Genomic DNA, 26,380 nt, shown 5'->3' on the forward strand with positions numbered 1-26,380 from the left:
TTGCCCAGAGGCGATTTGGCGCTACCCATGACAGAAAGGACCCAAAAGCCAGAACATCAACTTTCCCACAAAGGACACATCACTCAAAGATCCCGGGAGAACAGCCAGGTCTTAAGTTCCTTCCTGAACTTAAGCAGAGAAGTAGCATTTTTTAGTTCCCAAGAGAAGTGATTCCAGTGCAAATCAGTACACCGTACAAGGCTCCTGCCACACCAGGTAGTTCATTGGTACAGGGGAACACACAGATCGAGTAGAGCTTGAACGGAAAGTCCCATCTGGTAAATACCATCTAGTCCTGTCTCTAAGGTACTTCGGACCTTGATCTTGCAGGGCCTTATAGGGTGTGTAGACCCATAAAAATAATAAGTTTCCTCACTAGCAGCCAATAAAGACCGCAGATGACTTGAGAGTAAAATTTTGTAATCTTTGTGGTGAGTCGAGCTGCTGCATTTTGAACAGTCTGCAACTTTTTCAAGTATTTTAGGTAGATCAGAATAGAGCCCACTGCAGTACGATATCCTTGAAAGAACAGATTTTTAACCTTTTGCACTGGCTTGGGGAGAGAGCCCATTTCTTCGGGCCACCAGATAGGCGACCAGAACGAGGGACGATTTCCAAACAAAATGACCCATGTCTATGTTGAATTCAATTGTAAACAGTTCTGCCACCATACAGGTTTTCAAAATCCTACTCATATCTGGGCCTTTATCTGATAATGATACCACAATTTGGGTATCGTCGGCATATGACACCAGCAATAACCCAAAGGAATTGATTAAGGCCGTCACAGAAGTTACATAAAGATTGAAAAGAGTAGGGCTCAAAGATGAGCCCTGATGTACCCCACAAGGCAGCGAGTAAGATTCAGATGTAAAGCCCTCAAAGGCAACTGATTGCGTACAGCCCGTCAGGAAATACTTCAGCAGCTCTAAAGCTTAACCTTAAATCCCCAAGTGTTCCAGGCGATTGATCAGGATATTATGGTTAACTGTATCGAAAGCCGTAGGTAGATCCAAAAGGATACAAGGGACATTGCCTCTCTTATCCACTTCGGACCTGATCTCTTCCGTCGCTACCATAAGGGCGGTTTCTGTACTTCTGAACTTGGAAGTTATTTGACACAGAGACAGAGACAGACAGAGACCGACAGACACACACACACACACACACACCTGGAGTCAGTGTACAGTGAGCAAGCACCAATGCAAAGAAAATAATTGACATCTATTTGTTGCACTGCACTCTGGACCTGCGTGATTTCTCTCTCATGCTGCATGTTGGGAAACGAAGGAATTTGGGACTACGAAAGCAGTCAACCTTTACATTTTTTAACCACATGGTTTCACAAAACCCAACCTCCAATGATTAAGGCCAATCGGCTGAAACGCGTCTGGACAATGATTCCATTTGCTGCTTTGTGTCCAATAAAAGAGCTCTGTTTCTCCGATGTTTGAGACTTGGCATTTTCTTTTGTTGTGAATGTCAGATGCAGGACACTCCGTTCCTGCTATGACGAGGCCGCCCTGTCATGGTCGGGCCCCTCAGCACTGAGACAGCTGGTATGGATTAATTTCTCGGGCATGACCCGCCTGCCTCACACCTAGATGAAACAACGGAATCACCGGTATTAAAGAGGCAAGCAAGGGAGTTGAGAGGGGTATTTCACCACCTCTTGACAACATGGGAGGCCCGGGCTCTTTGGGACTTTTACGAACTGCGGCAGTGCAGAATTTTACGGCATCCTGAGAGTACGTGAATGTGGAACAGTGTACAGTGAGCAAGCACCAATGCAAAGAAAATAATTTACATCTGTTGGTTGCACTGCACTCTGGACCTGCGTGATCTCTCTCATGCTGCATGTTGGGAAACAAAGGAATTTGAGACTACAAAAGCAGTCTATCTTTAAATTTTGAAACCACATGGTTTCACAAAACCCAACCTCCAATGATTATGGCCAATCGGCTGAAACGCGTCTGGACAATGATTCCATTTGCCGCTTTGTGTCCAATAAAAGAGCTCTGTTCCTCAGATGTTTGAGCCTTGGCATTTTCTTTTGCTGTGAATGTCAGATGCAGGACACTCCGTTCCTGCTACGCCGAGGCCGCCCTGTCAGGGACGGGGGCCCCTCAGTACGGAGACAGCTGGTATGGATATATACACACATATATACATACACACACACACATACATATATATACATATATACACATACATACATATATATTTATACATACATACACACATACATATATACACACATACATACACACACACACACACATATATATATATACACACACATATATATATATACACACACATACATATATATACACACACATCTGGCGTACTCCACCCGCAAAAGGCGCATCTATCTGCTTGAAGAAAATGGAGCATGGACCACCAAGTGAGTGCTATATTGTTGTCTTTATTCCGTAAAGAACATCACAGCCATTACGCGTTTCAGCCCCGGAGGGCCTTGATCACATGACGCGCACAACCAGTTAACACGTGATTTTATCTCGTTTTTTTCCGCCGTCATTTAAAGTGAAGAGTGCTATATACAAGTATATTGCATTGATAGACATGGACAAAAGACTGTTTGTTTACTATGTTTTTTGACACTGGTTTTCACCCTAGTACGATTTCAACCATATCCTTTTATATTATTCAGGAGTGATTATTTTTGGCTTTGTCATTCTATTACCATCATGACTACATATATGTTGCACCATAATTACAATCAAGCATTTTCTCTCATTGTCAGATTTCCATTTTTTGTAATAAAACCAATTTCATTGCAAATAAATATATACAGAATCGAATTAAAATTATCTCTTGGTCGGTGTCTTATGTGCAAATTTAAGCTCAATTACAGTACTGGATTTCATATTGTGCTCATTATGAATTAAGCTATGTTCTTTTATACATAACATAGCTGTGAGGTTGCATCATGGTTTAAATACCACCACTGGCTAATCAAGCTGCCCTCATAACAGGATAGCTGCCTTCATAATAAAACAATTCTGTTAAAAAAAAAGGCCTGCTAAAATCTGTACTTGAGTTTAAAATACATTCTGTGCAAATTGAGCAAATTACAGTATTGAAATTAGAGACGTTTTTAAATACTGTTGTCCATATTCTATGTAGAGCCTATGTAAGTGTCTATAGTTCAGTCTGCTCAGTGAACATAACTACAAAAAGTGCTAGAGTGCTTTGCTAATAAATTAAAGTGCAAGTGTTAAAATTCACCTTAGTGTTTGTAGAAGCTAAAAGAGATAAAAAATAGTAATAGATATTCTGCAAAACCTATTGTTTTTATAACAGGTTTATCTAACAGACTAGCAGCTTCCACCCCATTTACATTTAGGGTGGAAGATAGTCCAGATTTTCTGTTTTGACTAAAAGATGTTTATGACGCTCATAATTTCAGTTTCAGTTCCATTACAGGCATGTATATAAATCTTCCGTAATGTTTAGCCCACCTGGGTGCTTCGAGCTTAACTCTAAAATGCATCTTGTTTCCAGCTTGCGCAAAGCTTTCTCTCTGTTGCCACCTCTTTTGCTTGTTTGTACAGCATCAATTAAGAAATATTTTACCTTTTTGGGATCTGAATCGTGCTGTTCGCCAAAATGGCGTGCCACCGGGTATGTGTTGTCTATTTTTTATGGCTCTGATATGTTGCAATATTCTTTTGTGCCCCTGCAGTCTGGTACTTCCCACGTACCTCAGACCACAGGGGCATTCAAGAACATATACAACATATTCAGTCTTGCAGGTCAGGGATTTCCCTATGGCATATTCCTGTGAACTAAAAGGTGTTTTGTATGTTGTTTTAGTGGAACCAAATTGGCAGGCTTTACACGATTTACATTTTAAAAAAACTTTTCTTTGGGATAGCCAAGTTCCTGTGCTTTTGTTAACCAGGTTGTTCTGTACTAGCTCATCCTTCATGGAGGGGGCTCTGCTGCTAGTGATTGTAAGTCTGGTGGGTAACAAGTGGCCTATAGTTGGACCATTTAACACTATGGGCCAGTTTCTTTGGATGATTTTATCAATTGTCCTTTGTTGGTTGCTGAATCCTATTATCATCCTGAAAGTTCGACCTACCATGTTGTGTTTGTCTGGTGTTGTAATAGAAGACTGGGATTGATTCTGTTTTAATAGATCTTCCCTTTGCAGTTTCTGGCTTTTCATAATAGCATTGTCTATACATTTTCTGGTATAGCCCCTCTGTAGGAATCTACCCTTGCTGGCTTGTTGTGCTAGCCTTAAGTCATCATTGTTGCTGCAGATTCGTCTCACTCTTATCATTTCTCCATAAGGGATACTTTGTATAAGATGAGGGGGGTGGGCACTGGCTGCGTGCAACACAGAATTGCCAGCAGTGGGTTTTCGGTGTACCTTGGTTTCAATTTTGTGATCTCTAATGTGGACTTGTACATCAAGAAATGTTAACATCTCTGAACTAATAGATGCTGTAAATTCAAGATTGATATCATTATCATTTAGGCCCTCTACAAACATTTGTGCTTATGGTACGGTCCCGTGCCATATCACAAATAGATCGTCTAGAAATCTCAACCACAATTTTACATATTCTTGTAATGCTTTCTCATGTGTTTTCTGTAGGACCAGCTCCTCCCACCACCCCATATGTAAACAGGCGTAGCTTGGGGAGAAGCTGGCCCCCATTGCTACACCCCGTAGCTGTTGATATAGGGTGTTTTGAAATAAAAAGATGTTGTTATTCAAGCAAAAGTCTATCATCTTGATGAGCACTTTGCTGTGCTGTTCATGCAGGGCTGGTCTTTTACTGAGATAGTGTTGTATTGCTCTTATCCCATCCTTGTGGTTGGTGCTGGTGTAGAGTCCCGTGATGTCCATAGTTATTAAGAGGAAATCATCTTGCCACTTAAAATCTTGAATTATAGTTAGGAAGTCCCCAGCGTCCTTTATGTAGGATGGGAGACTTTGGACATGCTCCTGCAAAAAATGGTCTACATATTGAGATGTTTTTTCTGTTAAACTGTTTCTGGCGGATATAATGGGCCGCCCCGGGGGTTTGAGGGAGTTTTTATGCAGCTTGGGTATGAAATAGATCACTGGTGTTTTGGAGTGTCGTTTTTAAGAAATTTAAATTCTTCAATTGTCAACAGACTTGCACTCTTCCATGCTAATAGCTGGCTATAGTATGTACTGTAGGTTGTTTTTAATGTGAGCATATCACTCTTGCCATAACAATTTCGGTCTGATAGCTGCTTTAATGCTTCCTCTGTATAGTCTTTTTCCCCCCATATAACCAAGTTGCCACCTTTGTCGGCATTTCTTATGATGAGTTCAGGGTCATTTTTCAGTTTTGCCATCAGTTGATGATATTTGATCGCCTGAATAGTCTTTTTTTCTTTTTCTTTTGATTTATTCACTTTGTAGTTTAGACGTTTAATGCCTACTATAGACTGCTCGTGGAATAGGTCAATGGAGTCTCTTGCCATTATTGGTATTAAATGTGGATTTTGGTTTGAAGGATGTTATAAGAATTTTTAGTGGATTGTTATTGCCCATGCCGGATTCTTCCTCTGTTGATGATCTTAAGCCTTCCGTTTCTTGATATGTATTTTCATTGGCCAATTCTTGAAGTTCCTTTATTATGGGCAAATCTGAAGGTGTCAGATTGAAAGGGGGCGACGCTTGCGATTGTTCCCTCATTTGCTCTGTCTGTGCCCGAGTAGTCTTCTCATTATTCTTCAGAATATGGAACTTCTTGAGTTTTAATTTTCGTACCCCTTTGAAGATATCCATCCTCGTGTTTGCATAGTTAAATGTTTTTCTGGGGCAGTATGAGAGTCCAAGAGATCAAATCCATCTTTCAGTTTCATTTAAATTGACATTTGCTAAATTAACGACAGTGTTGTTGGGGGCTGATGCATGTATTATATACATACATATATATATATATATATATATATATATATATATATATATCACACATTTGTAATCTCCCAAAAATCCGTAGAAATGAAGAATGGAAACCACGCAAATCCAGGTAAGGCACAAATGTTGTTAATTTATTATCAGTATATATATATATATTACCTACTGGCGGTCGCCAGTAGGTAGTTATAGTTAGGACCACGTTTCCATAGGAAATCCGCAACATTCTATTTTGAATAACTTTTGCGCCGGTCGACGAATCCTCGCGAATTTTTCAAAATAGGTGGGGCGCTACGCTCCGCTCCTACCCTGAAAGTCTCGGGCGGATTCGTCAAGCGGGGGCTGAGATAAAAGGGGGGTCCCAAAACGCGTTTTTCCTATGCATTTTTCCATAGGACCTTTAGACACAGCTACAGCCCGAACGGCTGAACAGAATTACTTGAAATTTGGCAGAGAGGTAGTCCTCAGGTCAAGGAAGTGCCTTTTGTAGGTTTGGTGTAAATCTGTTCAGTAGATTCTGAGAAAATAGCCTTTAAATCAATATATATATCTGTGGAGCTTACGGTGCGCTTACCGTGCGCTTACCATACGCGTACGGTGACGTGCGCGAGCGCGATTCTGATTGGCTCTTAGATCTTAGTAAACATTCGAATCGGCCGAAACCAGGAAGCGGCGGCCGCCATTTTCTCTCTCGCACTCTGAGTGGGGCAGCATAAATGAAGCCCAAAAATGTGTAAAGGGGCAGTATATTGAGATAATAATCACCCAGCAATGATATACGTGCCCCCAATTTCGAAAAATCGCCGATTACGCTTACCGTACGCGTACGGTAAAAAATAGTTTAAAAAAAAAAAATTATCCACACTCTCCCCACCCCATGTGCAAATGGTGTCCGAAGGGCACTATTTGTGAATGGCATTTCAATTTAATGAAAATAATAATCATAACATTTCACAACGATGCGCATAATATGTCCCCCATGTGCGCACGGTGCGCGAAGCACATCGTGCGTACATGGCCCATCCCGCATAATGTGGGCCCGCATAATGTGGGCACGCGGGATGGGCGTACATGGCCCATCCCGCATAATGTGGGCACGCGGTGCGCGCAGCGCACCGCGTGACCACCGTGCGTGCATGGCACTAACCGCGTAAAGTGGGCGCGCGGTGCGCAAAGCGCACCGCGTGCTCACTGTGCGCGCACGGTGCGCGAAGCGCACCGTGCGTGCACGGAACGAACTGCGTTAACTGGGCGCGCACGCCACGAACGGCGTAAAGTAACTTAGCATTTAAAAAAACGTACAAATTCACTGAAAAAACCATAGGTTTCACACACGTTATAGTTAGGAATTAGCATTTAAAAAACCTTGCAAATTCACTGAAAAAACCATAGGTTTCACACATGTTATAGTTAGCTGTACATTTTACTGATAAAAAACCAATGAAATTCCCCCGTTATAGTTACTGTAGGCAACTATAACTCACGCGACCGTAATCCTCTGCTGATGACATATGTGTCTTTATGAAAAAAAAATATTTGTAATATATGTATAGCTAAAATTTAATGGAAGAAGACATGGGCAAATAAGTGTCTAAATACAGTATTAGCATCAGCAGAGGATTACGGTCGCGTGAGTTATAGTTGCCTACAGTAACTATAACGGGGGAATTTAATTGGTTTTTTATCAGTAAAATGTACAGCTAACTATAACATGTGTGAAACCTATGGTTTTTTCAGTGAATTTGCAAGGTTTTTTAAATGCTAATTCCTAACTATAACGTGTGTGAAACCTATGGTTTTTTCAGTGAATATATATATATATACAGCACTCCTCTTATGACAAAAAGGACACGACGCTGTGTCTTTGACAATTTCAGCCAGGGTTTATTCAGTGGCTCTGTGTTTACAGAGCCACTGAATAAACACTGGCTGAAATTGTCAAAGACACAGCGTTGTGTCCTTTTTGTCATGAGAGGAGTGCTGTTCATATTTAGCGGACCGAGCTTGGAGGTTCGCCTGACGACGCACCCGCTGATTTGGAGTGCGGTTGCTGTGGTAAAGGATATATATATATATATATATATATATATATATATATATATAGATATATATATATATATATACACACACACACACACACACACACACATTTGAATGTTGTTCACTTGACATTTGGGAAAGCCTTTTTGTTAGTGTTGCACAAATAAAACTCCCTTGCTTTATTCTGAAAACTGTCTTTTGATGTGCCTCATTTTGAGAGTGAAGTCCCTTTCCAGGTGTTTTTATTGCATTGCCCTGTGTGTGCCTCCATGTGGGGGTACTGTATTTTCTATTATTGGGGAGGGCGTAGTAATAAAAGGTGAAGGTAGCAGGACGCTAATAATTCAAATCCAGACTCTTAAAGTGAAGGTTTAAGAAGTGAATAATAAGATTGTTCAACAGCTGAATTATTGTCTACTGACAGAAAGCAACACGGGTGCTGGAAAATTCATGGTACTTTTTGTGGCAAAAGGACAATTTAGGTATCAACATCTAACATGAAAAATGAACATGCTGTTGAGGATTTTGGGAATGAGATGGGGACTCAGGAGGCTGGCAGAGAAAATAAATAGATACTCGTTGTTCTATATGGATAATATATTTACCAGCATGTAAAAAAGAATAAATAGGTAAAGGCTGTAACATGTCAGCTAGGGCTTCTATGACTTTAGTCTTCATTTCTCGTAAAACAAAGTACCCCTTCATAATATTTTGCAATCAAACAAGTAATTGCTATGGTCATTAAAAAATTAAGTTGTGTTAGCATACCTAACCACCATTTGACTCGCATGCCACGATACCCTGTAAGCATCTGTTCATAGAGTTTAGTGTTGTAGATTCAAATGCTCTATATACTCTTTCCATCTAGTGTTGGGCTGGGACATTACAACCTGCTTTTTTTCCCAAAAACTTTTCCAGTCATGGGATTTTCTGTGAATCCTCCCTTAGGCTTTAATGCGTATGGGCACAGACTCCACCATAGGTTGTTTTCAGCTCAGCCCCTGACAGATAAAAGTGATTGTACAGTATGATTCCTGTGATATGCAGAGGGCATTGTAAGTTGATAAACAAGTAAAACGTCAAAAAAGTAAAACATTTATTACTGCAAGCTTCCGGCGAAGGGCTGGGTGCATATTAATCTACAGTGGTAAATGCGCTAAACAGGTGCTTACAGTGTAGGCAAGAAATATAAAGCAGTTTCCTCCTAAGCAGTAGCTGGTGGGAAGATGATACAGATAGTTGGTACAATGTTGTTAGCAGAGTTTGACCAACCATAGCCTGATGTAAGGATAGCATGTCCACATAGTAATGCTTTGTAAAAGTGAGTGGTGTTGACCAGGTAGTTGCCTTGAATATGTCTGTAAATGGGATGTTATGTTGAGTTGCTTGGGATTCAAATGCCTGATTTAGCTGTGTTGTTCTGTAAGAAGGTCTCTCCTGATCGGTAGCTACTCACTGGGGCTAACTGAATTCTCCAGGAGCATGGAGTACCAAGACTGATGGTCCCAAGAATGGGGGGGGGGGGGGGGGCATGGATATCTGCCTCATCGTTCTCACCACATAAAGGATGAGAGGGAGATGATGAGAAGTGTACGCAAATATCAGTTCATCCGTGGTGCATTGTCCATGGACTGTGGGTGTTGGTACCTGGAGGGGAAGCTTAGACATTTTGCAATTTCTGGGGGTGGTGAAGAGGTCTGTGGTTGGGGTTCGCCACCGTTGGAAATACCTGTATAGGACTTGCAGGTGGCGTTCTCATTCATGGACTTGATGTGAACAACTTAACAGGTCCGTAAAGTCGTTGTCCACCTCCAGTAGGAGTGATTTACCAATTGTCAGATCTCCTGTGTTAATACAAACAGTTGGCGGGAGTGAGTACCAGCTTCTGTTTGTAATACAGGGCCGTCATGACGGCCATCTTAATGAGGACCACTTTACCCTGAATAACTTTGTAGAAGGCTTCGAAAGCTAGGCAGAAGGCCGGCAGTTCCAGTTATTTGATGTATTGACTTAGATGCTGGGGGGTCCAAGTATCTAGCACAATCATGCTGACAAGATGTGATTGATTGATCAGTGGTGTTGGTCACCTGTGGAAAAGGGACCAAGAAAGGCCTGCCAAGCAATAGGTTGTTGTACCACCACTGCAGAGAGCACTTACTGCTAGTCTTTATCAACGCTGGGGAGAGAGAAGTAAGTTCTAAGTTTAGACACTTAGGTATCACAATAGTAAAAGATATTGAGAAAATCCCACATTTGAATCTTTCTAGGGTCTCCAATGAGATTGAACGTTTATTAAATAGGTGGAGGAACCTCCCGTTGCCAATCTATGGACTGATTAATCTGATAAAAATGGTTATCCTTCCCAAATTAACTTATCTTTTCAGCGCTATCCCGCTAGGATTCCCCCAAAAAGAAATCAATAAAATCCAGGGAGGGTGTCGAGTTTTATTTGGGCCCATAAAGAGGCCAGGATGTCTTGGAAAAAGCTTAGACGTAAACTCATTAAAGGGGGATTGGCCTTACCTGATTTTAATTGGTACTGTCTTGCCTTTCAGTTTAAAAATATTCAAATGCTTTTGGGTAAGACAGATGATTCTACTTGGGGGAATCTTTTGGGGGACATGCCTGCAAGTTCAGAGGGTTTCTTATATAAATGTGGTGCTCCTAAGTTTTTTAAGAAGGTCCGGCTAAAGGTTCTGAGAGCTGCTTTGGATCTTTGGTATGGACTCAGACGGAAGTGGACAAGGAAGAGACTCATTCCACTACAACAATGGGGCTTTATACGGGACATACCCTGATAAGTTCTGCTAACCTCCGTTTTACGTGTCACGATGGCAGTGTGTGGGTAGTGAGTGGCTGTTAATGCGTTAGGCTGGTGATGGAATCTCCTGGGGGCAGGTCATGCGGTGCTTGGTGGGGGTGGGGGAGGAAGGGTCAGGTGATGTTGGCCGAAAAAGCTTGCTGCGGGGCCGAGGTGTTTTTTAGGGTTTTTTAAATTCTTAGCGTCCAGTTGGGCGCTGGTGCATATTATATGATCCTGCCCTGAGACAGTCTAAATTGAGCGTGCAATCTTTACAAGATTCACTATTAATATAAATTAAAACTTTAAAATCATGACTCATGGAATGATGGAATCACGTTTTGGAGCATGAAGTTGCTACGCACACACTAATAGAGAAGAACCATAACATATATACCTTATTACTCATGGAATGGTAAACAGTTTGAACACAGGAAGGGCACTAGAAGATATTAAAACTCACACTTCCTTTAACCCAGGGGGGCTTTGTTTGGGCAGCAATCTGTAAAGAACAATGTATTTAAGAAATACTGCAAGTGCAGCATCGTAAAAACACTGATAACCCCGAACGAACCATTTGAGAGTACATTTTCATTCGGTCCCAGGATTTCTCAGAAGTTTAAATCCGGCTATAGCCAGGTGGGATTAATAAAACACGCTAATAACTCGCCAACATTACAAAGCTTGAATTGTAGCCATCTGGGATGTAAAGAGGAGCTAGCTATGTTTCTATTACGCATTGGGCGCTCAATATATAGGGGAGAGGGTTATTTTAGTCTTGTGCATCGGATGGCTAATTCCCGATTGAAATAATATAGTGGTATTTGAAGAAAAAACAAACCGTTGGTAGAGAATCTTCAAGGTGAAAAAATGTGGGCTGCGGCCTGGCTAGAACATTTAAATGAGACATCCATTAGAAAAGCCAGTGCCTCTGGCGGTAGCTTTCAGTTGAACAGAGCTTCTTCAACACCTTGTTCGGTACAATGCCTTCCCATCTCCCCCCTCTTTTGTTACGGGACATGCCATTTAAACCCCATTCACAGGTGTGAAATGGGGTTAACAGGCCATTAAAAAGCAGATCACAAGCGGCAGGAAAGGGGGTAGAGAAACTGTTTGCCACAGATTAGGCGGAAAGCGGCGGTTCTGCATACCAATACGCCGGCCCGGTTTACTGATCACTGGAAATGGGAAGCGATAACTCGGCCGACCAGAATTAAATATGAAAGCGCGAGTGCTCCTGCCTGAAGCCAGCGCGCAGAAACCCTCTCTCTGACCCGGGCTTCACGTCACCTGAGTATACCCACTAGATGGCAGGTCACAGAAAAAAAGTATGGTGCAGAAAAACGTCATTCTGTTTTATCCTGCAGGTAGTGGTTTATGTTTATCCAGTAAGGACGCCTGTATGGTCAAATCTGGGTGGATAGGGGAGGGAGGTGTCACAATCAGAAATGATATAGTGTTCTTGACACTTAGAGCAATGACATCACATGAGTCACTTACACAAGTTTTATGATTTGTTTCCATAAGCTACGAAGAGAAATCACGCAGGATGGGAGACCATGGGAACTAAATTATACAGCCATCCCCTGACCCGGAAGTAATAGCAGCCACTCATTGGGGTGAAATAGGTTTCAGTATACCCGCTGCATTAGAGGAGAGGAAGAGGCATAACGACCAGAGCTGCTGACCTTGGAAATGAGTAGCCAGGTTTGAGGCTCGCATCGGCTCAACGTCCTGTGATTCTGTGCAAGTCACTTAATCTCCCTGTGTCTGCAAAAAACAGCAACATGTCTTCTTGTAATGTACCTGGTGTTCACATAAAGCGCTCCAATACATTCGGGTCCAGTTTGCGCTGTATAAAACTGCTAAAATTATATATATATATTTGTAGCTACACCCATCGTTGGAAGGGTTTATGCCCACTGAGCTCCTAAAGCAGCCACGATACATTTGACTATATTCGCTTTTATTTACTATAGATGCATACATGATTTGCTGCAAAAACGTAAAGAAATAACGCTTCTAGGCACTATGTCGACCCCCGGGATGTTGGAATATTTCACGAGTTTCTCTTTATCACTGCCGGTAAACAATATTTTCATCCATTATATATCAGGAACCTTATAATGACAAGCTGTAGTTCCCGCAGACATAAATTCTTTATTGGTAGGTCATAAATGAAACATTTAAAACAAGTGATCGCAAAGTAAACGGAAAAACACAATTCTCGGTGCCGGCGTACAGCTAGAAAACTACTATTTCCAAACCAGGCAGTTTGCTGTGTCCGATTAAACACCGTTATCTCCCTTGCAAAAGGCCAAATTGTTTTTGATGCAGCCCGTACCTATTCAAGGAGATTGAATCACTGTAATGAATCAAGTGTTCGGAAAATGAGAAACCCAGCTGTCTTCAAAACCCACTTCACACCCTCGCCATTGGTCCAATATATGCATGCGTATCAAAGCGGATTAGCATGAGAATGGGGTACACATCGATGGACCCTGAAATAATGCTCTTCTTACGAGGGGCACGCCAGCTGCCGTTATTAGGGACAAAAACAAACAGTACTATTTCCACATCTGAAGATAAAAAAAAAAAGCAGCAGCACTATGAACGCATATCCGGGCAGCGCTTCACTTCCCTAAAGAGATTAGGAACAAGCATTGGCCGCGCGGCCGTAAAAGTAACGGCCGCGCAGCCGTGAAAGCGAAAGTGATTGCGATCAATGCACTGGAAGGGAGGCAGATGGCGGCTGCGCGCGTGCTCGCTTGCGTGAACGCAAGCTCTAGGCCAGCCAAAGCGTGGGGTAGCACTTTGAAAACCCCAATACTAAATGTCTTGCAGAGCAACGCATGCGCTGGCTCAGGCGAGACCTAAAAAAGCAATCTAGGGTAGAGTCACAGCACATGGTAGACTAAGGGAGGAATGATGGCACATCCAACAATTGAAAAACGTCTTTGAAATTGTAATTTCCTAACCCAACACTAGATGGCAGGAGTAAGCAAAGCATGTGTTTCTACATCCGTGAACTAAATGCTACAAGAATGGGGTAGCTTCCAAAGCTCTATGCTCTAAAATCCTTGTTTGGCACAGCACTTACTACGAGAGGTCCGCCTGGATGTCACCATGTATGTAGACTACATGCGCAATGCAGATAACGGAGGGAAGTGTCCTTTAAGATTCCAGTGCTAGTAGAATAATTTGTTCATTCCCAACTTGAACTTCAAAATTTCATTGGAGAGGGCATGGTTAAGAGCTCCAAGGTGGTGGAGCACAGTTATTTAGCTCTGACCCAGTCACACTGCTGAGGCAGTTGTATTTGGAAACTAACGCAGCTCTCAATGGGACACATTTAAAGATATAAACTAAGGGGGTAATTGGTGGCACATCAGCGGAAGGGAAAACAGCACTGAGACAGAAGCCGAAACTGGGAGCTACTGAGCTGGAACCCACTCCCTCACCCTGTGTTGTGAGAGACAACACTTGTGACATGCCTGGTGGACACAAAGAGGTGCCCACCTATCTAGTCTGCTCTCAGACCAAACTGAGGAGAGTCATTCTACGAGTAAGGTACTGAAAATGCTGGGAGTGATTTTGCTGCTGACACAGAACACAGAGAGAAGCATCAGTGGAAGTGAATGGGAATCTGCTTCGAGCACTAAGGGTGCACATGAATCAAGACCACCTTTCAAGACCACTAGAGTTGCAATGAGAGGTATGGCGCAGCGGCCAGTGTGGCGGACTCCGGAGTGCAGGGCTCACGGTTTGATCCCTGGCACCAGCTCAGCTCAGGACCATGTGACAGAGCAATAGCTCACTTAATCTCCCTGATGGCCCCCAGTATCTTGAAACCTTAAGGGGTGATATGTTCGTATTTTACAAGGATGGATTTATTTATTTATTTTTTGTGATGATGCAGACGCCAACTTAAGTCCTTGTGAGGCCTGAATAGGGCCTGTGGTGAGCAACTGAGGAGCCCATTCCAGAAGTAAGAGACACGAGTAGTGGTAGGCCTGATAGGACAACAGGGAAAGAGGAAACAGGGTTTAAGGCCACTGCAAATGTCTTCAGTAGTGGTGAGACACCATTGTTGGGTGAGGGAGGTCTGAACCCAGGACAAAGGGATAACTGAGGCAGCCAGAGAATAGTTGTTAAGGCTGAGGAATCATCCCAAGGGTGGTCAAATGTGAGTGGGCTGCGGACTGCAGTAGTCAAGTGGGAATCAAGGGGACTAGAAGGACTAGCTGGAGAATGCGTGGCTGGTGTGTCCCAATGAAGCTGGGCCTGGGCAGAGGTGACTGTGGTCCAGACTTATGAATTAAGTGAAAGACCCTTAGTGGGAGACATGGGACCTCCGAGATTGCCTACTACAGTAAACCCAAGTAATAGAAAAATGAGAACAGGTGCTCAGAGACATGGGAACTTTACGAAATTGTGCACTCAGTCTCGCTGAGCTTTCACCTTTCGCAGACTGAAAGAATGTGATATTTCAATATGTGCAGCTAAGAAATTAGTTATTATGCCTGGTGGTGTGTACAGGGGATACTAGAGATAAGCTTTTCCAAATGCTTTCAGTCTCACGGATATAAAAAAGTGCTCAATGCCTCATAAACTCTAGATAGTCAACACTTTTAATTTCAGTGGGAGAAGATGCTTGGCATCTATCTAGATGAGGAACAATGGAATGAGGTACTCGAACAACTTTGATAAACATACCCAGGACAGAGAGGCTCTCTACAAAATCTTGTATAAGTTGCATCATACAGCAATCCATCCCCAGACTTTTGACTAAACACCGCTGACAAGCTGGAGAAGGCGTGATGAGCATGGCAACATAACGCACATTCTATGGGTCTCCTTACTAATAGCTGTGTTCTGATCCAACATACTTAATGCTATTCCATCACTTACACAGACCATATTGTTGAGGTCCTGAAATGTAGTGTTAAATGTACGCTTTCAGGCAGGAGCTACCCCTTTCAAACCGCTGTAAGCAAAGCAGCTTAGCAGGTACAGCTATTGTTTGGAGCACTTAGAAGGTGCCAACATAAAAGTATGCTTGCAGAGGGTATGGTTATTGTTGGAATACAAGACGTTTAAGACAGAGCAGGTTTTTTCAAAAGATGAAGAGCAGAGAGTTAACTTAATGGAGTATTCACAGAAGGGGGTTGACGTGCCCCAAAAGATTGCAAGACAAGAACTCAGAGACATGATGAGAGCAAGGGGAGGGCATGTCACTGGGGACCCAGAGCAAAAACCCTGGTTGTTAGGTGGAGGTGTTTGACTCCAGGTGATGAGATGGGTAGTGGTTGGGTTGCGATAGGCAGATAATATCATCTACCTTCACTACTGTAAACTTTTCTTCACCCAAAAAATACTGAGACCTACATTTTAGCACATGTTTTTGTGCAGTGTTTTATTAAAGATTTCTAAAACTGGAAACCATTAATAAAACATGTTTTACAATACTTCTTTTTTTGATTTATTAGAGGTCTTAGACATTGCTGCCGTCAAAAACAAAACCTAGACACTATCAGATTTAACAGTGATGCAATAGTAGGCTTGCTGAGGATTTAGAAGAATATATATTAAACATCACTTCTGTGCCACAATATTGTATTACCTGGGTATTAAACTTTGTCAGCACCATGTACTGGTTCGGTGTCGAGTCTCTAATAATTTTCATATGTTCAATGACTTCATAAAACGGGGCTGTGAACTTCATGAGATCGTGACTAGTCATTGTGGCTGGGACTGTGAGAATACACAGCATTGCACTGCGCCGAACATCTTCCTTTAATGAAGTCATCTTACTGTGAAAACAGTCAATGGTTTAATTGGTAGGTTCATCTGCAGCAAGGTTTGTTCAAAGTTGGTCACATTAGTAAATTAGAATACAAAATATCTAACTCCTTTTGCAAATACTTTAACACTGATCAAATGAATTGATTATGTTTTGAGACAAGAATCTGGTACAAAAATAAAACCAGAGGAAAAGACATGCAAGTATCGCTCAACAACCCAATAAGCTCGTCTGTGGGGCACTGCCACCCCTAATCTGAAAATTCAGCAGAACACATTTGTAACATCATATTTATGTTACGATTATTGAGAGGCTGAGGTTCCACTTAACTTGAACCCAGAATTAGAGGTATTATATGGATAACGTAAGCTACGATATCAAGAACAAAGTTCACAAATGCCTTAAATTCATAACCCTACTTCTACCAACAATTATGGCATTGGTGCATTTAAACAAGATGACCACGAACATCACTTAACAGACTATCCAACTGACAACCAACAGAATTTCAACAAAGCTACAAACCACATCAGAAGGTTTTGTAATCATTCCTGACACTACTACACAATCAACAGATGAGATAGTGCCATCATAAAATGTACTACTTGCCTAAAAGATTGCAAGACATTAAATCAGCTTACTTTGTTTTGTACAGGTGCATGATGCCATGCACAATTTCCACTGATGGGTTACCGCTGAAGAATGAAATCTGGTCAGGAAGCTGCTTTGATGGAGAATCTGGCACGGCGCCAATCCGCCGGGCACTCTGTTCATCATCTTTACTTTTATCAACGCTGAACGATGTCTCAGAGGTTTTATTACTCATAGCAGATTTGTTGTGATCTATATGAGGAAATAAAACCATGGGGTTTTTCAAATTAGCCAGTGGATATTCTTATTTTTTTTTATATGTTTATTTTGATTTATTCGCACAAACAACATAATAGGATACAAATATGCACCCAAAACAATAATAAACATCATAGGGGGAGTAACATTGCAGCAGCATAGTGGACACAGCTAGGATAAGGCTTCCAGCAATACGTTGACTACTACAATAAGAGACTTGTGATTGGCACATTGATGACATAATATCCACGTACAGCCGGCCACAGGCAAGACCCAGTCTCACCATCATTAAGGTCCAGATCATAATATTTTATCCAGTGACCCCAGACTTTGTAAACTTTGCTGGTACATCCCCTACTCTTGTAGGTAACTTTCTCTGTCGTAAAGTACATGTCCATCCCCTTTGTCCATTCTTGTAAGGTGGGGACCTCAGGCACCCCCGTACAATATCCCTCTTCCCCACCATCAATCCTAAGCTACTGAAGAGGAGTTTGGCCCGTGGAACATTCACATTATTCGGAATACCTAAAAAGATACATTTTGGCTCAAGTGGGATATCAACACCCAATATGCTGCGCAATTCTCATGCTATCTTGTTCCAATAGGTCTGAATGGCTGCGCAGCCCATCAAACGTGTGCAGGAAAATCCCTTAGTCCCCATTTCATCTCACGCAGTCCAGGAATATCGCTCTCCCCATTTTATATAGTCGCTTCTGGCCATAGTAAACCCTGTGTAGTATCTTGAGTTGTATTAAACTTTGCCTGGATTTTCTAGCTACCTCCAGTGGATGCATTAGGGCTTCAGCCCGGCCGATATCATCCATCTTTCCCATGTCTCTCATTCATCTTTCCTGTAGCTTAATAAAGGTGTCTGGCAAGTTATTATTTAGTGTTTTATAAGTGAGGGACACTACCCCCTTCCAGAGTGCTTCCGTGAGAAGACCATCCACCAGGGGAGAATAGTCCGGTATATCAGCCTCTTACGACCCGTCGGCATTGGTAGCTGTGTGTATTTTAGGTATTGATTTGGGTGCAGTTGATAATCCCTCTGGAGTGAGACAAAAGGAGGAGGTCTCCATTCTCGAGGAAATACCTGACCTTGGAATCCCCATCGTCTCCCAGGCTTCAAATCCCCTCAGCTTCCATTATTCCTACAGCATTAACCCCCTCCCACAAGGATGTTTCCCTGGTCATCTTCAGTGTCTATCCTATGCATCTGGTGGCCTTCGTTCACACCTCCAGCACCACTTGTGCAGCCCGCAATAGCTGTCGGGCCCCTTTTCCTCCATACAGAAAGTGCATGTGTGATCAAGGCCACAGTCGAGCCCTTTCAAGTCAGTATGCGGGTGAGTGCGGGGTGTAAATATCCTATCATTGATAGTTACCAAATGTGTAGCCCAATAGTAGGCCCCAACGTCTGGGAGGGTGATCCCACCTTTCTAAGGGTTGCACTGCAGCATCTGGAGTGTTACTCTGGGGTGACCCTTGTTCCACAGTAGAGTCCTAGTCTATCCTGCTTTTTTAGTGAACACTTCCTCTGGAATTTTGTAATACATGTTTTGAAGGGCATAGAGGAGCATGGGAATTGTAATCATCTTTAAGACAGCCACTTGCCCCAGAATCATCAGGGGCAACTCTAGCCATCTCTCTGAATCTTCCTGAAATTGCTAGACTACCCACCCAAGCTTCGAGGATTAAGCATAGTTCTCTACATGGGGCACAGAGACTGAGGTATTGAAAGCCCTCTCCATCTATCGTCAGCCTCAGTTGGGGGGGGGGGTGGATCAAATCTGGCGAGCCGCATGGCTGAAACAGTACCAACTTTCCCTGAATTATGCTATACCTGGATTAGCTACTATATATTTTCAAGGTCTAAAAAATTATCGTGATCGTTGTTGTGGGTTCGGTGATGTAGAGAAGATGATAGTCTGCGCATAGTGAGAGCTTTTCCTCATCAGTGTTGGATCTTGCTCCGGCGGACAGAGTGCGCAGAGGATACGTTTAGCTAGCCATTTGGACGGCCACACCTCCCTTTATTGGATATTCTTGCACTTCAGAAAGATCAAGTGCTTCATATGCTGTAATATTCTCCTTCATAAAAAATACCTGCAAATATCTCCAGTAATTACATATGATGTACAGGGGCGGGTAGACAAATCTACCTGCACTTAATGAGGTCTTTGTGGAATACAACAGTTAAGAGCATGTGAAGACAACCCACAACAAGAATTTGAGCTGTGCAGTTGCTGCTGGAATGGTTTTGTGCTTTGGCACATGTTTTTCATGACACTGGTGGAAGTATTCAAGAATTTCTAAAAAAGCTGAAGCAGAGTGTAGACTGTATAGCCTACAACCAATGAAGCCAAAAAAACAGAATGGCTACTCTCCCAGGCATTCAAGGGGAGAGGAACCTGCCTGGTCAATGTGCAACATACCCGGGATTATTAGTGTCAACACTAGTGAGATCACTATGAGTAAAATGCCCCTGCAGGCCACAAACATTCCAGCATCTGTCGCTTGTTCTATTTATCAAAAAGGCACAGTGAAACAAGACGATGGTGTGGAGAAACTGCAGCAGATCCAAAGTGTATCAGTAAAGAAAGGTTAGACACTAATTTTAGTTTTCCAGAATTTAGGGCCAGATGTACGACCCTATTTTGCATGCGCAAATGGGTTTGTGACCCGTTTGCGCATGCAAAATCTAATAGGGCCATGTACAATCCCTATTTAGCGAGTCTCAATTTTTTTGCGATCCGCTAAATAGGAATTGCGAGCTGCTATTAGGAAGTGGCGTTCCAAGGGTGTCCCTTCCTAATAGCGAGTCAGAGGCCTTTGTTAGAATGTTGGTCGCAAAACACTTGCAATTTACCACCCTCTTCAAGACGGGACCCCTTTCCCTTTGCGAACGCAGAAAAATATTTTTTTAGGGGCAGGTAGTGTTCCCAAGGACCACTATCTGCCCTTAAAAAATGAAATGAAAACGTTTCATTTTTCTTTTTTTAAAATGCATCCTGTTTTCCTTTAAGGAAAACGGCTGCATTTAAAAAAACAAAAAAAAAAACTGCTTTATTTAAAGGCAATCCCAGACATGGATGTCTGCTGAGCCCAGCAGGCCACCATACCTGGGAGGGCCAGCCATTCCTAATGAAGTCGCATCTCTCAAACTACTCACATGTTCCCTGGCTTTCGTGATAGGACACATAATAATTCTGAATAGATGGGCAAATATTAATAGGACAACACTCAGGAAAGACACTTCAATCACAAGTTCTACACCAGATTGGTATATTTTTTTCCCACATAAACCCAATTTCTTGACAGACCGAATTCATTTATTTGTACGTGATAAATGCATTTTTAAGAGTTGATAAGGAATAGAAAGTTATTTAACTGATGAGATAATATTACTCAGCTGTTTGTGTAAATCATTTCAGTACATTGATAATCACATAACACGGATATCCAATATGCGTGTTCGTTTGAAGAAATTAGCAGTGGTCCAAAGTGCAGTATTTGTCAACTCCTTTATTTGTCCATTCTTCATATAAAATTGAACAGATACTTAGTATGTTTACGCAAATAAAAACATTTATGTACAAGTTACATATAGACAATTGTATCACCAACACAAAATGTCTGTTAAGAATAAACCAAAAGCCTTTAAGAAATGTGTTGGCTTTCATGATAGATGCTATCTTTGGCTACAATGAATTCAGTTTTATTTGAAAAATTGAAAAATAAATGTAGTGGATTGCATGGTACCTCTGTTATTACTCATTGTGATGTATCTCCTAGGTTACGGAATGTTACTGATTAAATGCGGAGGGTGGTTATTTCGTTTTCTCTGGAAGCTGTGGAGATGAACTGTCAATAAACGTAGTGTTACTTCACTTACCTGCCTCAGTGTCATCACTACAAAATTGGTGATGATTTTGACCGTTTGGCATCTCCAACCACGTGTGACACTTGGCCATCATGGAGCGTCCATGCTTGATTCTTGTCAAAGAACAGTTTGACGCGTTGTGCTGTTTGGGAGCCCTTTTCCTTGTTTGTCGAAGTGAGAAAGAGTGCCCAATACCTTTTGAGGTGAAGAGTGTGTTCTGGCAGTGAGCCACACAGTCTGTGACTGACCGCTGAGGCAAAGTCAGAGGAGGGCGAGTATCCTGGTGGAAAAGAGCTGCGTGCTAGCGGTGAGCAATGCAGTCTTTGATGGCCCAAGGAGGCACAGTCGAAGAGGGCGAGCATCGTTGGGACCGGGAGGTCTGTTAAGCTCAAGTCTACAGTGCCTGTCCTGCAACGGTCAGCAACATAGTCTGTGAGGAGCCGCGGAGGCAGAGTCTGAGGAGGGCGAGCATCGTCAACACCAGGGAGCTCTGCTCAGCTCTAGTCACTGTGCCTCAGTGGTGACGCAATCAAATCCTCTGATCAGAGTGTCCATACGTGCGAGTCATCTGATCCCTGACGCACCCTCGTTATCAATCAATGGAAAGGTAACTAGAACGCGGACTGTAGCCTACGCTGCTGAATCCTTCGGTCGGAGTTGTCCATGCATGCGAGTCAGCTGATCCCTATCGCACACTCATCATCCATCACTAAACTAGCGCGATAACTGACGCATACACTTCAGTTGAACAGGTAAGGCATTTTAGTTGCATTTTTTTCCTTCTCTATATGCATCACTGGCAGGCGTAGGCTATATGGGTGATGGTTTGAGTTGGTGAGCTTCAATCCATTTCCATATATTTTCAAGACGCTACAGGAGGTTATCACCTAGCCACGACTTCAAGCGGTATAGGAGCATGGCCATAAAGAGGTGTACATGAAGAAATATTTTTGTTACAGGCTTGATTTCACTTTTTGGAGTGACCTGCAGAGTCACATTAACATATATAATGTTTTGCTGGCTTGAATGTGAAGGAATACGTCCACTTAAGGTCTGATTTAGTATAAAAGTTATTAATATAAGTTAATTAATGGACAATATGCAAAATGTACAAGCTCCTCGACCATTTTTACAGATTGAAGGAGACCCACCAGTTAGGTGGAAAGTATGGTATAGAGCTTTCACCAAGTATTTAGGAGCAGTGGGGGGAACAAAGTTCAGTGTTGGAACGTTAAAGGTTTATTTTAGAGCACAACCTGGGATCTAAGGGGCAGACTGTGTTAGAATATTTACCTCCTTAGAAGTTACAGGGGTTCAGGAGGCCCTCAATGAATTTGAGGAGGAGGTAGCCATGTTAGAAAAACAGTTTGATGTGGAGAGTTGTCTGGTAGTAGCTAGACACAAGTGTTTTTACCAGGGAACAAGAAGTCGATGTGAGTATAGTGTCATATGTTGCAGCACTGTAAATTTTGGCATCAGAATGTGAATTTGAGCATCTTACCACACAACTGATAAGGGACCAAATTGTAGTACGATGCAGGGGTAAAAAAGTACAAGAGAAACTTCTCACATTAAAAAATCCATAATTACATGAGACCATCAGTATTGTTAAGAGCATTGAGCTTTCACAAAAGGTGTAAAGGGAGCTGATAAAATCAGATAAGGCTGTAGTGAGAGCTGTTAAAAACGCAGAGATCGGGGGAAAATCAAGCATGCAAACAGAAAAGTAACAATAACACTGTAGGTAGAACGGGCAAAAAATGAATGTCTCAAAATAATTTATGTACAATGTGTGGTTTCCCTTCACATTATCCCTATTGCCGATTCTGCCCAGTGAGGAATGCTTCTTGTCGCAAGTGTGGCAAAACGGGGCATGTTGCAAAGGTGTGGGTGTGTGTATCAAGGGATAAAGTCAACTTGGTATACACTGATAAGGGGGATATGTCTGCAGACGTGGTGAGCTCCATGAATGATTTCATTTTGGATGTGGATGTGTGGATCCCGTGGTCGATATTGTTGTGGATGGAAAAACCTCTTCAGCTTTGGTGGATTCTGGGGGACGAATGACCGTGATCACTGAAGAGCTGTTTGAACAGTAGTGGGTCAATAAATCTTTGGAAGCACCGGACAGAAGTCCTGTATCATATGAGGGTAGGAGGATCGAACAAAAAGGTGTTTTTGAAACCAGCTTGAATTTCAAGGATCAATACATTCAGGGCAAAGTTTATGAAAGCAAAAAGGGACTCAACATTTAGGAGTGGTATCACCAGGGTCTTTTTGGAATGAGTTTAAAACCAGGGACCAAAGAACAAGTGTCGTTGGTGGCAGACAGCTACCAGGACGATGGTCTGCTTGTGTGGGCCTACAAATATGTGTTGGCAGATAAATTGGGATACACTAAAGGGTTTAAGCATCTCATCAAGGTAAAAGATCAAGTGGTCCCAGTTAAACATAAGCTAAGCAAGGTACCTTACAGCATTAGGGATGACCGGGTAGAAGAGTTGAGGAAGATGTGCGATTCAGAGGTCATTGACCCTTTTGAATCATCTTCATGGCTATCTCCACTTGTTGTTGCATGCAAGAAAAATGGTATTTTGAGGGTGTGCATCGATTTGCCGAGTATGAACAAAGAAATATGGGTGGATTTGCAACCTCTACCGCGTATTGATGATATTCTGTCAAAATTTGCAGGGGCCAAGTATTTTTCCAAAATTGATTTATCTTCGGCCTATCATCAGGTGGAACTGGACAGTGGGTGTAAACATCTCACAGCGTTTGTGTTGGAAAGTCATCCTGTGCCCTGGGCACCCCCACCTTTTTACTGACTAGTACTGGTGGTAACTGACTCTGACTGACCCTGGGCTCTGCCTAACCAGGCCCAGGGCCAGTGCATGCTGAAAGAGACACACTTAGAATACAGTGAAAACACCTACATACACGAGGGTACACTATGGGTTTGGGTACCCCCATGATTGGTCATTTTTCCCATTGCAAATCTCATGCCACATAGGTTAACATGGCAGAAAGTTATTAACTAAACTCTTAATAGGAGAAGGCTAAAAGTCCCATTCAAAGACTTCCCAGAATGGTAGTAAGAGACTTAACAATATGATATTGTTGAATTTTTCCTAAAAGGTATATACAAGAAGTTATAAGACTTTCTTGTATGTACGCCCAGATTCAGCCTTCCAGTGTTCTGTCCTGATTGGTCAGAGCTAAGTGGATTGACCAGGCTTCTTTGAAGAGGTGATAAAGAGCCCCTGGGGTTGGACCAGCTCTGCTGGGAGGGCAGTGTCCTGTTGCACAGGAATGCCAGAGCAGGGGGAGGAGTTCAAGGGAAGGGGAAGACATCAGTGTAAATTACAACTCCACTATTTTGACCCTAAGCCAGATGCTAGAATTAAGGAAAGAATGAGCAGATGCAAGGGGGAGAGACTATGGAGATTAGCCATCCTAGGGGTGTGTTTAGCCAGCTCTTTTCTCCCTGCTGGAAAATCAGCCATTATGAAATTAAAAGAATTGGTGCACTCTGGGACAAAATAGTGCCACACACTGCAGGAAGTGGTCAGACCTTTGGGTGGTACCCTGCAGCCCATTGGACAGGAGTGACCTCCTGCTTCACTCAGAGAAGTTGGAATAAGTGTCCGAGAAGGGTAGAGCCCCTTAGATCTGCTGCTTGAAACTTAAGAAAGCAAGACTGGCCATGCTGATAGTTTGATGTGCATTTCCTAAGGCCTGCATTCTCAAGACTGCACCTTCTGCACCATCTTAAACTACTGCTTGTGGATTACTATGCTGTAAAAAGGACTTAAGAGTGGACTCCCTTCAAGCTACAGGTTAACAGAGCTCATCTGGAACATCACCACCAAGAATCCTCAGCCTGGAGAACTATCAGTGGATTTGTAAGAGTTTTGTCCAAGTGGATTGTGGGAACTGAAGTCCTCTACTTTCAAGGACCATCTTGGAGCTTCCAGACCCTTGGAGTGAGTTTGAGGCCCTTTGGGGCCCTTTGGGGAGCTTTAGAAAGAAGTTCCAGAACTTTCGAGAACTTTGAAGCAACTTTGGGAAAAAGCTCCATAAAGTGACGGACTCAACCTGGCCAGCCAAGCCGCCTGCCATCCAGGTTTGCCCCGCTGAAAAGCTACGTGGGTCCTACTTCCCGAGTTTGACCGGGAGTAGTCGAAATCCGAGGCCAGCGAACCCTCACCGAATCCGGTCTGATGAAGAGCATTGAGAGACCCCTCGAGGAAAAAGCTCTGTAAAAGTTTCTAAGTCTGAATGAAGAAAAGGTGACCGGGAGCAACCGCGACAGCCAAGCGGCCTGCCTTCAACCGCATATCAGCCAGGTTCCTTTGTTTGTCCCGCTGGAACGCTCTGAAGGTTGGACTTCCATAAGTTTAACTGGGAGCTCGTCGCAAGGCAATCCAGCGAACCTTCACCGAAACTGGACTGGCTGAGAGCTTCGAGAGACCCCGGGAAGAAAAGCTCCAGAGAAGTTTCCAAGTCAGAAGGTAAAAACTGTGACCGAGACCTACCACGAAGGGTAGCCGCCCAGGGCTCCATCGTGGTCGGCCTGAAACTTTGACTTTGACCCGGTCTATCGCGACCAGATGACCTGATAAGGCGCTATAGGTTTCTATGCGCTAGAAATTGCTAAATCTTTGAAAATTAATACCTCCGGTTCCTTACATTGGATTTTTTTGTTGTTTTGGTGTCATTTTAAAGATAAAAATATTTCCTATTTGTATAAATTAGTGTTGGATTTTAAGCTTCTATTGTGTTTTAATTATTTACTGAAATGGTGTTTTTAAATGCTTTACATACCTGTCTTTGGAGTTAAGCCTGCTTGCTCGCAGCCAAGCAACGAAGGGTTGAGCATAGGAATAATTTTCTAAGATCTATTCTGAGCCCTAGACTGTGTTAGTGGCCTTATTGCCAGTGGCAGACATACATTTGCCCCTACTAATAATCCACTTTCCAAGAGTTGGTTTCTCCCATGGGGACTTCTCTGTTTAGATGGCTGCTGTTCGAAACTTGCCTCCGCAGCCTTGGTGTTCCAACGTGTCATGG

The 26,380-nt window shown here is 42.7% G+C and overlaps 1 protein-coding gene across 1 annotated transcript in view; it reads right to left on the reverse strand.

The window, feature by feature from the left end:
- BRAP (BRCA1 associated protein) overlaps positions 1-26,380 on the reverse strand; it is a 252,112-nt gene that overhangs the window by 135,842 nt on the left and 89,890 nt on the right. Inside the window, exons 3-4 of the mRNA XM_085633526.1 lie at positions 17,220-17,421; positions 16,399-16,588 (exon numbers count right to left, since the gene is read on the reverse strand). Of these exons, the coding sequence (XP_085489652.1) occupies positions 16,399-16,588; positions 17,220-17,421 (392 nt within the window). The remainder of the gene's footprint in view (positions 1-16,398; positions 16,589-17,219; positions 17,422-26,380) is intronic.

The sequence above is a fragment of the Triturus cristatus genome, chromosome 11 (assembly GCF_964204655.1).
Source record: "Triturus cristatus chromosome 11, aTriCri1.1, whole genome shotgun sequence".
Taxonomy (NCBI): domain Eukaryota; kingdom Metazoa; phylum Chordata; class Amphibia; order Caudata; family Salamandridae; genus Triturus; species Triturus cristatus.